Below are 17,536 nucleotides of genomic sequence, written 5' to 3'. Positions count from 1 at the left end.
CCAGGCACTGAGTTTCCAATTCCAGTTTGAGAAATGTGTGGCCCTTCCCTGGCCCCAACCACTCAAAAGTAACTGCAGACTACCAGATAGGTTTTCACTGCAGGGGGCTGCCTATCAGTCTTCTTGTTGGCAATGCTGTTGCCAACATCTGCTTCTGTATCAAAGCGGCGCACAGTTCATCTCAGTTTAAAATGGTGACTTGAGAGGAAGGGCCATTTTGCCTCCTCCTAGTTTGTCTGAGGTTTTAGTCTAACTAGGTGAAAAGCGTGTACAGTTTTAAAAGTTACCATGATTTTAAGTTGTCTCCTTTTAGGTCCTTTTTGCTCCTTTGTAAGTCAATCTTACAAATTATATATTATTTGCAGATTTTATGTGTATATTTCTTACAAATTGGATATTAGTAATATTTAGGTATTGGATGTTGTTATAGATCATATACAGAATATAAATGCATTAATTTTCTCTAATTTTTAAAAAATACACATATATTCTATGTATGTATGTATATATTCCATGAATATATATTCTCTATATTCTGTGTATATTCCACATATATTCTATGGATATATATATATATATATATATATTTCTTTAAAATAAGATACAATTATAGAATATATTACATATATATTGTAGACTGGATAATATTATTAAACATTACATACAGCACACATTATCATATATAATATATGTAATACATATGTATATATTCCATGAATATATATTCTGTGTAACAATATATTAACATGGAATATGTGTGCCTATATATTATAGACTGGATATTAAATTTTACATACAGGACAAAAATCTATAATATATGCCTATGAATATGTTACTTATAAATTGGATCAACAGTGAATATATATTTTTTCTTCCATTATATCCTGAGTATTTTTTATGTCATATTCTTTAAAAACATGATTTTTAACAGCTGCTTAATTAATATTCCAGTCATTATATAAACTTGACCAAGTCTACCGTTTGCTTAAATCTTAAATCTTCCCAAGAACCTCCCCGCCCTGTTCAGTTGGGTACCACGCCCTTGGTGCCGGGCCCCATTCTCCTGCGCAGCCACCCACTCCTCACCCTCTCAGGACTTGTCATCCGCAATTCACACTGCTGCAGAAGCTCCCTCAATCGTATCTGCTCGCCAATCCGGATGATGACTCCATCTGCGCTCTGGGTCTCGGTGTCCCCTACTCTCCTCCAGGCTCTCAAAAGAATCAAGGAGCCACAACCTGTTTGAAGGTCAGCTAAGAAACTGGTAATAGATGGGACAGTCCCAAGAGTCGGCCTCCGAGTGAATCCCTGACTCGCTTACAGCATCCCAATCACACCAGCCTGAGCCCTGGTCACCTGCTAGTAAAGTCGCTGCTTCCAGGGCCCGCCCATCCGTGACCTGAGTGGGAGGAGAGAACCGTGGAGAGGAAGAAAGGGGGAAAACGGGGAGGCGGGCTGGGGGGGGGGGCGAGGACAAGTTGTAACGCGAGGCTTTCTGCTCCTCCAGGGGGCGTTTACTACCCCGCCCCTCAAAAACTCACGACACACGGGATCCCTAAATTACCCTGGAAAGAAAGCAAGGCTTTGCTCCGAGGCCTGGGTTCAGAGCGGGAATGGCGGCTGGAGGAACAGACCTAGCTTCCCGAGGTCAGGAGCCGGGGGCCAACACTCCAGCACCCCCCTTTACCCGCCACTGTCACGCGAGTCTTGAGAAGACCGGTCGCCTCCCAAGCGCTTGGTGAGAGCGGGGGCCACCTGGGCGCGCGATGAGAATCCGACGGTCGCAGTCGCCAGAGCCACCCACCGTCATCCGACTACAAGCGATGTTGATCATTTGCTGCAGCCGGAAGGCAGTCCACCTTGAGATGCTCCGGTCTGTGGTGCCCCCTAACACTCTCCTGGCTCCGGACCAGCAATTCGTAGCCCACGGCAGGCCTTGGCCTTCCCCAGGGTTCCCCCATCTCTGAAACCTGGGGAGCCGCGAGCTTCTGTGAGAAGCACAGTTAAGTTCTTCCCTTTCCTTTCCACTCCATCCTCCCCAACTCCTTGGAGCACCAGCTTTCCAAGCTTATCATTTGAGAAGGCTCTTCGAGGTCACCAGTTCCTAGGTAGATTAGGCCCAGCTTCGCAGCTGTTGGGGCGGTGGGCAGCTGAGTGAGAGTGAGGTCTCGGGCCTTCAGGAAGTCTCTGCAGAAGTTCTAGGGAAGCCTGTTCTTTACAGCAGTACAAGGCCTCAGGTTAGGAGGAAAGGGGAATGGAGGCTTCAGAACACTCCACCACTCAGGGCTCCTCCACAGCCAGATCTGAGCATTATGGAGGTGCCAAAGAAAAATAAAAACATTTGGGGCTGGGGATGTGGCTCAAGCGGTAGCGCGCTCGCCTGGCATGCGTGCGGCCCGGGTTCGATCCTCAGCATCACATACAAACAAAGATGTTGTGTCAGCCGAGAACTAAAAAATAAATATTAAAAAATTCTCTCTCTCTCTCTCCCCCCCACTCTTTCTTTAAAAAAAAAGAAAAAGAAAAACATGTGTCAGAAGTCCCTGGGGGAGGGCTGGAAAGCAGTACTGCTGAGGAGACAACAATAAAAATGACAATGAAGAAGACCAAAGGCACTCAAGGAAGTCAAATTACAGCTCAAAAAGACCTTTTTAAAATAGAAAACACTTAGTCCAGAGGACTGCAAGTTGAAAGACAGCCTCAGCAACTTGGCAAGACCCTGTCTCAAAATAAAAAAGGACTGGGGATGTGGCTCAGTGGTTAGGTGCCCCTGGGATCAATCCCCAGTACAAACCAATAAATAAATAACACAAATTTTAAAATAAAAATAAAAAAACATGATATTTAAGCTTTATAAGTCAGCAGAGAAATCAAAGGAGAAATAATTACTTTTGAGATATATACTAGTTGTCTGGAAGAATGAGTGGAAAAATGTACTAAATCAGAGATATAAAGTTGTGAAAAAACACAAGAGTAAAAATACTTGAAAGCCACATTGAGAAGCATGTATAACAGGGGTCCTAAAGGAATAAAAGAATGGATGGAGAGGAAACAATAAGTAAACTCGTAGTAGAGGATGATGCCCCCGGATAAAAGAAAAACTTTTTTAATTGAAAGGCTTTATTGAATTCAACACAGTTCTGAAATCTGTGAACTCCAAGGTGTTGAGGTTTTTAGCGCCCTGTTCCATCCTGACCTGTGGGAGAGATTGGGGGAGCACGCCCCAACCAGGATGAACCAAGAAAGGTAAAGGTCGACTGGCTGCCCACACCCAGCCCTCACTTGCCAGGAGGACAATCAGAAGCGCCAGGGAGAACAGTCAAAGCAGGATCTCGTTTATTGAGAAAACACACACAGCTAATATAATGCACAGGAACCAATCAGGGTAAAGGTCAGCAGGGTTGGGAGAATTTACATCTACACCCATCCTATAGGCAGTAATGGAAGACAAGAGCTGTCCTTGAGGGCAGAAGGGTTCTGACCCTATCCTAGAGGTGGTCGCATTCTTTTTTTTTTTTTAAGAGAGAGAATTTTTAATTTTTAATATTTACTTTTTTTTTTTAGTTTTTTCGGTGGACACAACATCTTTGTTTGTATGTGGTGCTGAGGATCGAACCCGGGCCGGACGCATGCCAGGCGAGCGTGCTACCGCTTGAGCCACATCCCCAGCCCGGTGGTCCGATTCTTCATCACAACCCACGGCAATGCCTTCTGGCTAATCGCTAGGTGTTCTCTTAGCCACATGTGGCCCCAGGACTGGGAAGCGGGTAGCAGCCAACAAGTTAGGTTTCCTCTTTTCTGATGCAACATGGCCCACATTACATCATGCCCTACACAAGGATTTAGAGATATACAGACAAAAATACAAATAACAGGGGCTGGGGTTGTAGCTTAGTGGTAGAGCACTAGCACTTGCCTAGCACTTGTGAGGCACTGAGGCACTCCGTCCATTCCTCAGCACCACATAAAAATAAATAAATAAAGGTGCCAGGCATGGGGGCGCCCACTTGTAATCCCAGCCACTTGGGAGGCTGAGGCAGGAGGATCACGAGTTCAAAGCCAGCCTCAGCAACAATGAGGCACTAAGCAACTCAGCGAGACCTTGTCTCTAAATAAAATACAAAGTAGGGCTGGGGATGTGGCTCAATGGTTGAGTGCTCCTGAGTTTAATCCCCACATCCCCCATTACAAAAAATAAATAAATAAATGTATGTATGTATTGTGTCCATCTACAACTAAAAAATATATTTTAAAAAATACAAATAACATAAAAGGGAAAAAGGATCTGGCTGGCATCGGATTTTTCATCTCCAGCAATGGAAGGCAGAAAAAAAAAGTAAGGAACTGAGACCAGAAACCTTCACCCGGTTAGTTATCATTATTCTAGTTATCATTAATTGCCAGGGCAAAACAAAAGGAATTTGATGATATGCAAAGATTTATAGAAAATATCACCCAGCTAACCCCTTTGAGGAAAATCCTTGAGAAAGGACTTTAGCCAAAAGATTAATGAGTAAGACAAAGGACTCAAAAGACAAGGACAATGAGAAGAAATGTGGTAAATGATGGACCCCGACTCCTGTTGTGTACATATATATGTACATGTATACAAGTGAAAAGGTATATAATTGTGTGTGTTGATGTATTAGATAATGATAAACTGTCCGGAATGTTGTTATAACCTGGATTTGCATTGTCCCCTAAAGACTAATGCGTTGGGTCCCTGGTGAAGCAATGTTCAGAGGTGGGACTTCCTGAAAGTGATTGGATCATGAGTGCTCTAATGATTAATCCACTGATGGATTCAGAGCTGAATGGAGAGAGATGGGACCTAGTCGAAGGGAGTGGGTCACTGGGTGCATGACTTTGAAGGGTATATTTTGTTCCTGGTTGCTTCCTCTCTTTTTTTCTCTGCTATTGGCTACCAGGAGGTAAATGATTCTGCTCTACCATACCCTGCCCACCATGATGCTCTGCCTCATCTGAGGACCACAGCAATGGAGCTGGCCAACCATGGACTGAAACCATGGGCCAAAGTAAATCTTTCTATCTTTAAGTTGTTTCTTTCAGTATTTTGTTAAAGTAACAGAAAGTTGACTAACACAAATGTATAAAATATTCCAAACAGGAGAATTATTTTGGTACTTAATAGGGACAAACTCTCAGAGAACTTTAATAAAAGTTTCAAACTTCTAGATCTTATCTCAGCAAAAATCTAGAAATCATGCATTTCTTTCAGAATTGGCAGATCTAATAGGGTAAAAATAGTAAGGACATAGAGAAACTGTAAGGCAAGCAACAAGGACAGTTTAATAGACAAATAATAATGTTAGAGATAAATAATTTTAACAGGGAGAAAGTATCTTAATTACTTGGAAATTAAGAAATATATTTGTGGATAATCTCAGATAAACACTGAATGGGAAGGGCTCGGGATGTGGCTCAAGTGGTAGAGTGCTCGCCTGGCATGTGTGAGGCACTGGGTTCGATCCTCAGCATCACATAAAAGAAAATAAAGATATTGAGTCCACCTAAAATTAAAAAATAAATATTAAAAAGAAAACACTGAGTAGGAAATTGGAAGTTTCCTGGTAACATAAAAGGAAGAATATATCATATCAAAACCTTTGAAACAGCAAAATTTTCATATGTTAGTGTTCCATAACTGTAACAATATACCCAAGATAATGAACTTAAAAGGAGGAAAGGTCTATTTTTGCTCATGATTTCGAGGTTTCAGTCCATGGTCCCTTGGCCTGTTGCTTTGGGTCTATGATAGCATAGTGTATCATGGTGGGAACACTTGATGGAGGAGGCCAGATCACCTCATGGTGGGAAAGCAAAGAGACAAAGAGCAAGAGACCAGAGTCTCACAATTTTTTTCAAGGGCACTTGCCCTGTGACCTAACATTTCACTAGGCTCCGCCTCTTAAAGGTTTCCACCACCTTCCAACAGTGCAAGTTGAGGACCAAGTTTTTAACACCTGGACCTCTTGGGGACATTACAGATCCAAACTATAGGATCATACTTAAGAAAATGTAGATTAAAGATGAATAAATAAAAGAACCTGATACTTCCCTTAAGAAATCAGAATGACAAACTAGATAGAAATTATAATAAAATAAAAGATGACATCAAAATGAGATAGGAAACAAAAAAACAAAAAGGTAAATAAATTCAAATGTTGCTTAAGAGTTTGACTAAAGAAACATGAGATAAATAAAAGGAATAAAACATTAAGGAGGAAAAAAGAGATATAGTCCTCAAAATTTATTTTTTATTTTTATTTTTGGTATCAGGAATTGAACCAAAGGATTGAATCACTGAGCCACATCCCCAGCCCTTTGTATTTTTTAATTTTAAGTCAGGCTCTCACTAGGTTGCTTATAACCTCCCTAAGTTGCTAAGGCTGGCTTTGAATCTGCTATCCTCCTGCCTCAGCTTCCCTAGCCACTGAGATTAAAAGTGTGCACCACCGCACCTGGCATAGTCATCAAATTTAGAGAGAATTTTAAGGAAAGCCTATGTGAAACTTGAAGTCAACAAACCTGAAAATCAGGTATACAGCAAATGTAGATTAGTAAAAGTGAGCCAAGAATTTTGGGGGGCTGGGATTGTGGCTCTGCGGTAGAGCGCTCGTCTAGCATGTGCAAGACGAGTTCGATCCTCAGCACCACATAAAAATAAATAAATAAAATAAAGGTATTATGCTGCAGTCCCAGTCCGGCTGCAGCAAAATAACGGGGGGTGGGGGGTGGGGAGTGATGAGCAACTTGTGTACATTGATACAGCAGGAGTGGGAGCCCTTTACTGTAGGACAGGAGGGGTACATATACATTCCACACAGCTTATCTTAATTAACATAAACTAGATACAGCAGTCAACCAATAAGGAATCTCCACACTTAATGGCTCACTGGCGTTACTTCACAAACCACTCCCTTTGGCAAAATGCCAGGCGCCATCTTGACTTGTTTACAGACCCTAACAGTATTATGTCCAACTACTTCTAAAAAAAAATAAATGTTTTTTTTTTAAAAAGAATTTTGGGGAAAATTAATGGAAAATATTAAAAAGATGAATAAAAATCTATCATTGAGGGGCTTGGGCTGTAGCTCAGTGGTCAAGCACTTGCCTCACATGTGTGAGGCACTGGGTTCAATCCTCAGTACCACATAAAATAAAAAAAAGAGGGCTGGGATTGTGGCTCAGTGGCAGAGCACTTCCCTCCCACATGTGAGTTCGATCCTCAGTACCACATAAAAATGAATAAACCAAATAAAGATATTGTGTCCATGTATAACTAAAAAATATTTTTTTAAAAAAATAGGCGGGCTGGGGATGTGGCTCAAGTGGTAGCGCGCTCGCCTGGCATGCATGCAGCCCAGGTTCGATCCTCAGCACCACATACAAACAAAGAAAACTAAAAAATAAACATTAAAAAATTCTCTCTCTCTCTCTTTCTCTAAAAAAAAAAAATAGGGGCTGAGGTTGGGGCTCAGTGGTAGAGTGCTCACCTAGCGCAGGTGAGGCATTGGATTTAATTCTCAGCACCACATAAAAATAAATAAATAAAAATAAAGGCATTGTGTCCACCTATACCTAAAAAAATGTTGAAAAAATAAACAAAGATATTGTGTGTCCATCTACAATTGAACAAATATTTTTTTTAAAAAAAATCTATCATTGAAAGGGGCACCTGGAACCAGATAAGTTTAAAGACAAATTCTGTTTAACCTTTAAAAAAGCAGATGGTTTTAATGTCAGTCAAACCATACTACTCAAAGTGTGGTCCATGAATTATCAGCACCACTGGGAGTGTGATACAAATGTAAACTAATGGCCCCTAATCCAGATCCACTGAACCAGAATTATGAGGGTATAGGGAAGGTCTGAGTCTTCTTTATATTTTAATCCATAATTATTAAGAAATATTATTTTTTGCAGCACTGGGGATTGGACCCAGAACCTCATGCATGCTGGCCAAGTGCCCTACATCCCTAGCCCAAGAATCCTCTTTTTAACAAGCTTTCTATGATATGATTGTTAGCATACTGTAGTTTCAGATGTACTGCCTAACAAAAAAAAAAAAAAAAAAAGGAGTGCTCTTCAATTTATAAAGCTAACATGACTTTAATGCTACCATCTGTTAAAAGGTAGTAAGAAAAATTCACCTACAATGATTGGATGTACAACTAAATAAATATTAGCAAATAGAATCCAATATATCAAAAAGATAATATAGTACAACTAATTAGCATTGATTCTACAAGGATGGTTCAATATTGAAACATGTATCAACAAGTATACTGAGCATCAAAAAGACAAAATTTAGAGCTTTATAAATATACTAAAACCATTGAACTATCCAAAGTATGTTAGACTTTCTCTATCCTTCATGTCTCTTATTAACCTCTTTCATATTTTTAATCCTGTACTTTCTCTGTGCTACATTTTTAGATTTATCTTTTAATTCACTAATTTTCTCTACATAGTTTTCTTTTTCTTTTTTTATTATTAGTTGTTCAAAACATTACAAAGCTCTTGACATATCATATTTCATACATTTGATTCAAGCGGATTATGAACTCCCATTTTTACCCTGTATACAGATTGCAGAATCACATCGGTTACACATCCACTTTTTTACATACTGCCATACTAGTGTATGTTGTATTCTGCTGCCCTTCCTATCCTCTACTATCCCCCCTTCCCTCCCCTCCCCTCTATATAGTTTTCTAATCAGTTGCTTAATGTATCGTTGAGATCTTTAATCTTAATGATTATAATTTTTCATTTCCAAAAGTTCTTTTTTTTTTTTCAGATAACTTGATTAATTATTTCTCACCCTTTTGGTTAAGATGTAGTTATCAAATACCCTAATCATTTTTGAGAATCTATTGCTTCTCACTCTTAATTTCAACTCTCTCTTTTTGTCTTTAAATATATCAAGCATACTTATTTTATGCTATTTAGTAATCTTGGTATGTTAGGTATTGAAGGGACTGATATGTGTATGTTTTGTTTTGTTTTTTTTCTGGTCCTGGGCATTGAACCCAGAGATTGGACCATGCTAAGCATGATCTCTATCTCTGAGATTCACCTATAACCTATTTTGTTCTCATTATTATTATATATTTTTTTATATTGTACTAGGGCTTGAAATGTAGGGGTTCTCTTACACTTGGCTATATCCCCATACCTTTTCATTTTTAAATTTTGAGACAGAGTCTCACTAAGTCACTGAGCCTCTTGCCTCAGCCACCAGAGTCGCTGGGATTACAGGCCTGCACCACTGTACCTTAAAGGGTCTGTTTTTGCTACTTGTTAGTTCTACTAATCCTCCCAAAGGGTGCCTTGTTTCCTGTGCTTTGTAATATCTTTCTGTGAACTCATGTTCATTGAAAGCTTATTATCTGTGGGAATTAGATGAGGCATGATAAAGGTTATATTTTCCCCAAAGATTATTTATGACAGTGGTCAGGGGAAGGGTATCATCCACCAGGCATGTTTTATATAACTCTCACGGTTGAGTTTTTCAGATTATGCAAGTTGTGTTATTTGAATACAAATCCCATATGAGAGAAGGTTTGGGTTACCAAAGGAAGAATACTTCCTTCCTCTCAGAGACAGAATCAAAACATATATATTTTATTGCTATTTCATGCTTCTACAAAGGATGGTTCTTCCTCTTTCTGGTGTGTGTGTGTGTCTGTGTGTGTGTGTGTGTGTGTTGCAAGGCCCCAAAGCTTTGTCTTTGCTTCACTTTTAAAACCAAGTATCTGTTACAAGACAGTGGCAATTGCCCCAAAGCTCTTGCTTATCTATCTGAATTCAAGCTTGGGTCTTGAAAATTTCCTTTTATTTCTTCTTAGCTCATCTATGCATCTAAGAGTATTATTGAAATATATTTCATATTATATTAAGAAGACCCTCAATAAGAAGACCCCTTATTTGTTCTATCTTGTCCTCTCTGGGTCTTCTTCAGTTCTATCCAGTTAACATCTATTTTCCCCCTCATTCTCTACCAAAGACCCTTCCTCCAGGCTCTTAATACCATCTTAGTAAAAACAGATAATATTAGACTTTAATTCGGAGCTGGGAATGTGACTCAAGCGGTAGTGTGCTCGCCTGGCATGCGCCGGGCGCTGGGTTCGATCCTCAGCACCACATAAAAATAAAATATAGATGTTGTGCCCACCGAAAACTAAAAAAATAAATATTAAAAAATTCTCTCTCTCTCTCTCTAAAAAAAAAGACTTTAATTCACTTGGTAAAGTAACAAACTATTTCAAGTATTTAAGAGATATATGAGGAGGTCACCAATTAGCAGGTCATTAATCATTCTGCTATAATCAATCTGCTGTTTTCTGAGAAAATTCTCTCTACCTGGTTTAGTCCATTGACAGGAAGCACCAGGCAGCAAGGACTAGGATTCTAGCATTTAAATTCAACAGAGCTAGTAGCAAACACAACTGAAAATTGGATACATTTTAATAACAAAAGTAAGGTTGCACTAGATTGGCTATTTACCAGCATTATTTTTTCCCTAGTTTCACATGGGCCAGTTGTAGCTCACGCCAATTCACAGAGAAATGTAGCCTAGGAGAAATAGGTTACTGTCAACCAAATATGGAAAGCCAAAGTATGTAATTATTATGGTTCAGGTAAGGACAAGTATGGGAGGTGGAGGGAATGTTATGTTAGTCTCCTTCAGCCAAATAAAAAAGTTCCCAGTCTAAGAAAACAAAAGGTTGTAGATCCAGTTATGTTAACAGTTGCCAGTTTTACCTCTTCTAGTGTCAAGTTGTGCGCTGGGAGTTCCACTTTGAAAAAGAAGTGATGTTATGCCAGATGAGCCAACTCTTGATTTCCAAAAGGAATTACTCACATGGTAGAAAGATTTTCCCCCCGATTATATATTCTTCATTTTCTTTGGGTTTTTCCTCTCCTGAAGCAGTGAAGGGGGCTCCTATGAGACCTCTGAAGATTGAGGCTTGAAGATAGTTTCATCCCTATTGTGAATCTTGGTGACTGTAACAGCCACCTGCATAAAGGTGTGCACGCTGTAGGCAGGGATGGGCAAGATGGTTACGAGGACGAAAAATATGAGCAGGACATTAGCCCATGTTGGGTAGGATCGGATCACTTCTTTTGACTGTGGAGAAATGGGAGGAAAGTTTAGAATGCCCAGATTCTCTGAAATGGAAGACTGTAGAGATAGGGGTAGGAGATGAGCCAGGTCAAGACTAGATAACTGAATCCCCAGGGAATCATATGACTTGGTCCTACAGGCAATAGTGTACTGAGAGGTCTGGTCCCCATTTCTTCAGGAGTTCTGGTGGGGAGGAAGGCTCACAGTACTCGAGTCCCAAGCCAGGTAGGTCATGGTCCTCATACAAAGATTAATCACAGTGGACAAAAACGGGATTAGCAGCACAACTGGAGACACAATGCACCACAGCCAACGATACATGGGGGAGATGGGGTGGCCCAACATGATCATCATGTCTGCAAGGAACCTAGAGGAAGGGCAAGAATTTTAGGAGGCCCATTTTTGGGCTACCTGGTCTTCAGGGGAGAGATCAACTCAAATCTAGCCTAGGAAAGAGCCTTTGACATTTTTTAAACCTTTCTGTTCACCTCCACAACCCTTCTATGACTAGTCCTCTCACCTCAAATTCATCCTCTTTCAGTCTGCAACTGCCCCAGGATTTTTAAGCATCTGATGTTCTACTGGCGAATTAGCTGGACACTCCTTGCCCAAGCATTTAAAAAATTCCTTTCCCCCATCAACTTCAGGATAAAGGCTAAGTTCCTAAATGAAGTTTCTTCCAGCTCATACATCCATCTTTCTTTGGTATACCTTTTTAATGTCAACACAAATGCAAATTGGGTTCATTCTCTTTCTCTCCCCTGTCCAGATACTGCTCAAGTATACCCTCCTCTAAGATGCATCACCCAACTCTTCATCCTTCTTTAGTTAATCATGTGTATTTCCAGAGTGTTCTCTGTTACATCTCTCATAGACTAATCACACTGCACAGGGATCCGCTTACGTATGTCTTTGTCTTTGGACTCTGCACTATGGGCTGAGAGCAAAAGCTAAATATAATTCATCCTAGAAATTCCTAGTATTAACTATAAGACTTGCCGGCACACAGGAGACCCTGAGAGATACGTGAGAATGAGTAAATGTATGAAAGAGCAAACTGATGCCAAGAACCACTACCTCCTGGAAATGCTGCTGCCCTTGGTTACATGGTATTTCTCATGATAGTGCATACAGATCACCTGGGAATCTGGTTAAAATGCAGATACAGATTTGAAGGCTTGAGGTGGAGCCCTAGAATCTGTATTTCTAATAAGTTTCCAAATGATGCCAATGCTGCTACCCCACAGACCACATTTTGAGAAGCAAGGGATTACCTGTTTCAGATATCCACATTAACTTGGTTAAAAGTAAGGTTCAGAAGCCCACTGGACTTGATATGGGCTGCTCACCACTTTTCATTTCGAAACTCTTTTCTTCAGGAACCAGCCCATGCTGTTCCTCTTTCCACCCTCCTGGGGCTTTCCCTAAGCCCTGAGATCAGAGATCTGGTGGTAAGAGTGGAGGGATGGAGAAAAGGACCAAAGTTCCCTAGGACCCTTGCTGTGTGGGTGCACGACAGGAGACTCCTGGGCTTGGGACATCACCTCCTGGCCCCATAGATCCAGGCCATGGCCATGTTCTCCAAGATGATAATGCAGAAGATGGGCAGAGAAATCCAGTAATCATCCAGCAGATTCACAAAGTAGCTGCCTGAAGGCCTTGCAAAAATGAGGCTGCCCAGGAACATAGGCACACAGACACCCACTGGAGGAAAACATCAGGTTTGGATCAAGGTCAAATTTAAGCTGGGCTGCTACATAAGAATACCAGTTGGGTTAAGCTAGATAATGGCCATAGTGGGTATTGAGGTCATAAGTCAGAGTACCTGTGAGCAGGTTTGTATGTCTCCTGAAGGAAGAGAAAACATCCTGGAGAGGGGTAATGATGCCCTGCATGATCCCTATCAAGGAGCTCATCCCCTGTGTCACCAGCAACAAGAAAATGATGATGGCCCAGAAGTTGGGTCCAGAAAACAAAGAGATGATGTCGGTAAACACCACAAAGGCCACACCTGGGCCCTCCATAATCTATGAATGAAGGGAGGAATGGTGAAGACTCAGAGCTAGAATGAATCCCAGTTCGATTCCCATACTTTCTCCTAGAAAATAGTATATAGTACTGTTAACAGACATTACCACTCTCTGGCCTTGTGGCATGGGGAGTTCCTCCAACAAGAGCTGAGCTGGGTATCTCTTGGACTAGAGTAAGTAGGTTTATGTTAACTGTAGTGCTCGGTGCTAAAGAGGCTACCATTGCCTTATCACAAAAGGCAAAAACCTTTGTTTTAATTGTCCAGGATGCTGCTGAGAATTTTCTTCCTGGATTCTACAGACACACTAAGGGGAGATGAAGTTTCTGATACACTGGGACCTTTGGGGAATTTGAGAGCCCCACCTTCAATCCTTACCTACCTCTCTCAATTGTTCAGTTTTGTTGCAGGTAGACAAATATTGTACGATTTCTCCTTTTACTTGTGTAGGTAAGCCACTGATCCACTTTGTGTAGGTAGAGCTTGGATTATGATATAGACTATCTGGGGGCAAGACCAGGGCAGGAAGCACTCCAGTAGTTACCAGATGGATCACAATGTCAGCATTCCTGGAGATAGAGTACAACTGTATAAAATTATTTGACCCTTTGAAATAACTTTCTCTCCCTTATCCTCTAGATGAGAAGGGCAGTCTCTAGAGTTTTATCTTGTTAAGGTGGAGCCTGCATTGACACTGAGTTTTCAGGATCCAAGCGTACACTGCCTGCTGCTTACTTTCATGATTGTAAAGGTGTGAAACTGGAGAATTTCTGACCTAAATTGTCCCCTGGGATCTTTCCTACAGTATTATTGACTAAAGCTTTAGGACTCTTACCTCCTGGTAGGTAACACTAACATATCTCTGCTTCTTGATCTGCAGGCCTCTCCAAACACTGTCTTTCTTCACAATTCTCTTCATCTCCTATTCTTCAGCTATACCAACTGTTACACCTTCCTTAACTTGCAATACTATCTCTCATCTTAGCATCTTTGGTACATGATGCTCTTTCTGCTTAGAATTTTCTACCTGAATCCCCATACTCATTCTCCTAATGATTAATTCACTTAGCTCAATGAACTCAACTTACTGCCATGGAAAATTGTTCAAGATCTATTTTCATAAGGGTAACTAAACAAGCTGATGAAAAGTAGCATGGTATTACCTAACTTTAAGTGGTATTTATATTTGTATATAGGCCCATGAATGGGAAATATCTGAAAGAATACTAGCAGCAGTTTTCGTCAGAAGACAAATTCAGCTCAGTTTAAGTGTCTCATGAGGCAGTCTGAGAATGCTCCCGGCAGTTACTGTCTCTTTCTTCTGTCTCTCCATCACTGGCCTACTATACTGGATCCCATCTGGTTTGTGATAATCTGTTTAGTATTGGATTCCTCAGCACTGTAATTTTCCTGAGGGCAGGGGTGGTAGTCTGGCTCACCACTGGCTGTTTCTAGAACTCAATACAGGGGTTCTTAAATAGGAGATGTTTTGGAAAAAATGTCACAGGAGAAGAAAATGGGAACTGACTAGGCTATGGAGACTCTAATATTGTGTCAGAGATAGCATGGTCATCAGTTTAATGGTTGAGCTGAAGATATCCCCTAATTTTTCCATGGCAGTCCTGCTAAGAATGGGATGAACTATCTTTGAAAACCTCTGAATCTGGGCTCTCCTAGTTTCAAAAAGAAGCTCTAAAAGAGAATTGGAATGATTCAGGTGTTTCTAAGGTTTAGGATGCTCCAACATGAGGGCCTATATTGACTGAGTCAACATCCTAAGGGATGGAGGGTCTAGACTAGAGTTCTGTGAGTTTTTTCCAAGATTTTCTTCATGATGATCTTTCTAAGATTTTCTTTGTGATGATCTCCATATGAAAATTGAGCTCACTTCTGGTAACAGTTTTCAGTGTTCATCGTAGCCAAGTGGCCCATCATGGAAAATACAACCAACGCAGAAATCACTGAGGCAGCCAAGTTGAGAAGAGCCACAGCAAAGGCATCACTGACAATCGTTGGACCGAGGGATGTATGAGCTGATTGCGGTAAAGCTGCCAAAGCCAAGGCCAATGGACAAAAATAGCTGGTTACCTGTCTGACGCCAAGCTTCCACAGAGAACAGGGTTGTTACCTGAGGGGGAGAAGTACCGTGCGAACAGGGATGTAAAAGGAGGAGAGGTAAACCATGATGGAGATGGAAGACAAGATAAAGGGGATGAAAGAGGGAGCTAGAAGGGCCTCTATCAGACTGATAACCACACCTTCTCTGACACCACCCATGTGGATTAGAAAATTTAAGGATGGAAGACACCTTACCTTGACAGCCAACAAATTCTTGAGACCAAAAAATGCACCGTCTAGCAGTAGACTCCAAATAAGAAGACAGGAAAGGATGATGTAGGGAAGAACTACTGAGGCACACAGCATCTGAGTAGAAAGTATGATTCAGAAATTGAGTCCAGCAAAGGCAGAAGTTGGGGACAGTAGAATCAAAGGCTAATCAGAATCAGAAGTCCTATTAAAAGGAATGAGAATTTGGAGATCTAGACTACAGGTATCAAAGTTAGGAGAATATTAGGAACTCTCAGATGGAAAAGAAGTAACTTAGAGGGTGGCTCACCTTCCCAGTTGACTTGAGCCCTTTGATCATGGAGATGCAAATAATTGACCATGTCACAAAAAGAGACATACAAAGATGCAAGATTGGTTGGTATTCCACCAATCTCCATTTCATCTGCAGTATTCAATATTTTCCGGTACCAGAAGTATTTTGTAGATCGTGTCCTTTTGCATTCAGGATCTGAGGTGAACTGGCCATGGAGAAACTGCAAGAGCAGGGTACCTCCCCCTTCTTCACATCACCCCCTTCCTCCAATCCCATTTCATCATCTTCCTGCTCACCCCTCTTCTCTCAGTGATCCTTCTTCCTTCATCCTTCCCCAGTCTTTTGCTCAGCCCTCCCCCTTGCCCTTTTTTTCCCTGTCTTCTCACCAAGATCACTGGAGTTCCTTAGTGAGGGGCACAATGTCCAAGGTAATGGGAACTGGAAAGACTGAACCAAATAGAAGAGATTCCAGCTAATGACAATGCTGAAGTACAATCCCACGATGATGCATACCTAGAGACCATGAAGATTTGACAGAGGAAGAAAGGTAGGCCAGCAGAAGAGACAGAATTTGACTTGATGGTTGGGGAACAGAAGGAACTTGACCCATGGAAATGAAAACATGTCATGGGACCCATTCCAGGATGAAGGTTAATATGGAAGTAGAGTCTAAAAATAGGCCTGGGCAGCCAGAGGTCCTCACCATGAAGCTGGAATACCCCACACCACCAATCCATGGGCTGATGGCCTTCCATATACCAATGCTGCCCTGACGCATCCTCTGGCCAACTGCCATTTCCAGGAAGAGGATAGGAATCCCTACTAGGAACAGCATGAGGATGTAGATAATGATGAAACTGCCTGCAAGAAGGATTCAGGAGGGGCTCTGAGACCCATCTGACCTTTCAATACTTGGCCTTCTTCAGGGGTCCAGGAAGATATGCTCATCACCATCAACCTCTCTCAGGGCCTACAGGCATCGGCACCCGTTTGTTTCCATCTCTTTCAGTCCTAGGTATCTAGTCCCTTGTCCCCCAATTTCTGGAAGACCCAGATACTTAGTTTCTACCCCCACCCCTGACCCAGGCCTCTTAGTCTCACCATCCTCATAAACATAAGTATTCAGTAACCCTCCTCAGGTCCTGAGTTCAGGTACCTTATTCCTGCCACAGACAGGACCCCAAATCCTCTGTCCCTGCATATCTTAAGATTCTAGAGGAGTCAGGATAGGCCTCTGGCTTCATACCCCCTCATGGGTCCACGTGTCCTGGTACCCAGGCTTACCACCTCCATTGCGAAAACATATATAAGGAAAGCGCCAGACGGAACTCAGCCCCAAACAGAAGCCCACCTGGGCCAGGAGGTACTCAATTTTATTAGCCCAGGATGGTTGGTCACTGGGGACTTCAGCCATGGTCGGATTAATGATTGTGGACTCTGGAATCTTTTCATTGTCTTCATTAGACCAAATGTCTGAGGATAAAGTATCAAACTTTTTTATCCCGCCACTAGGCTCATCAAAAGGCAGAATATCAGTCTGCAAGGAGAAGGAATTCCAGGTGTCCTCTGGCAAGGGTTTGGAATATGAAGATTCAGGCAGCTGGAGTTTCATATCCTGGTCCTCCATAATTTCACCATTCATACTATCATCCAGGGTAGATTCCAATATGTAATTCTGTAGGGATCAGTGATATTGACCGCAGCCTAAAGCTGTGAGTGATATTGACTGCAGGCTTTAAGTGCATGAGCT

General features: G+C 41.5%; 1 protein-coding gene across 1 annotated transcript; it reads right to left on the bottom strand.

Moving 5' to 3' along the window:
• Positions 1-10,972: 10,972 nt before the first annotated feature.
• Positions 10,973-17,200, bottom strand: LOC114079203 (orphan sodium- and chloride-dependent neurotransmitter transporter NTT5-like). Its single transcript, XM_027920344.2, has 9 exons — positions 17,071-17,200; positions 16,490-16,647; positions 16,173-16,299; positions 15,873-15,981; positions 15,498-15,549; positions 12,981-13,182; positions 12,700-12,859; positions 11,360-11,522; positions 10,973-11,158 (listed from the first exon to the last, which is right to left on the bottom strand). The coding sequence occupies exons 1-9, from the start codon at positions 17,198-17,200 to the stop codon at positions 10,973-10,975; spliced, it is 1,287 nt and encodes a 428-aa protein (XP_027776145.2).
• Between the last annotated feature and the right edge of the window lie 336 nt (positions 17,201-17,536).

Source organism: Marmota flaviventris, chromosome 18 (assembly GCF_047511675.1).
Source record: "Marmota flaviventris isolate mMarFla1 chromosome 18, mMarFla1.hap1, whole genome shotgun sequence".
Classification (NCBI taxonomy): Eukaryota; Metazoa; Chordata; class Mammalia; order Rodentia; family Sciuridae; genus Marmota; species Marmota flaviventris.
The sequence above is the reverse complement of the archived record's forward strand: the minus strand, read 5'-3'. Positions and strand labels throughout refer to the sequence as shown.

Excerpts from the sequence above, each read along its gene's own strand:
- LOC114079203 (XM_027920344.2), bottom strand. The coding sequence starts at position 17,200 with ATGGCTGAAGTCCCCAGTGACCAACCATCCTGGGCTAATAAAATTGAG. Across the intron at positions 12,860-12,980 it reads ACATACAAACCTGCTCACAG|TGGGTGTCTGTGTGCCTATG; the intron begins GTACTCTGACTT and ends GTTTTCCTCCAG. Across the intron at positions 11,523-12,699 it reads TGGATCTATGGGGCCAGGAG|GTTCCTTGCAGACATGATGA; the intron begins GTGATGTCCCAA and ends CCCTTCCTCTAG.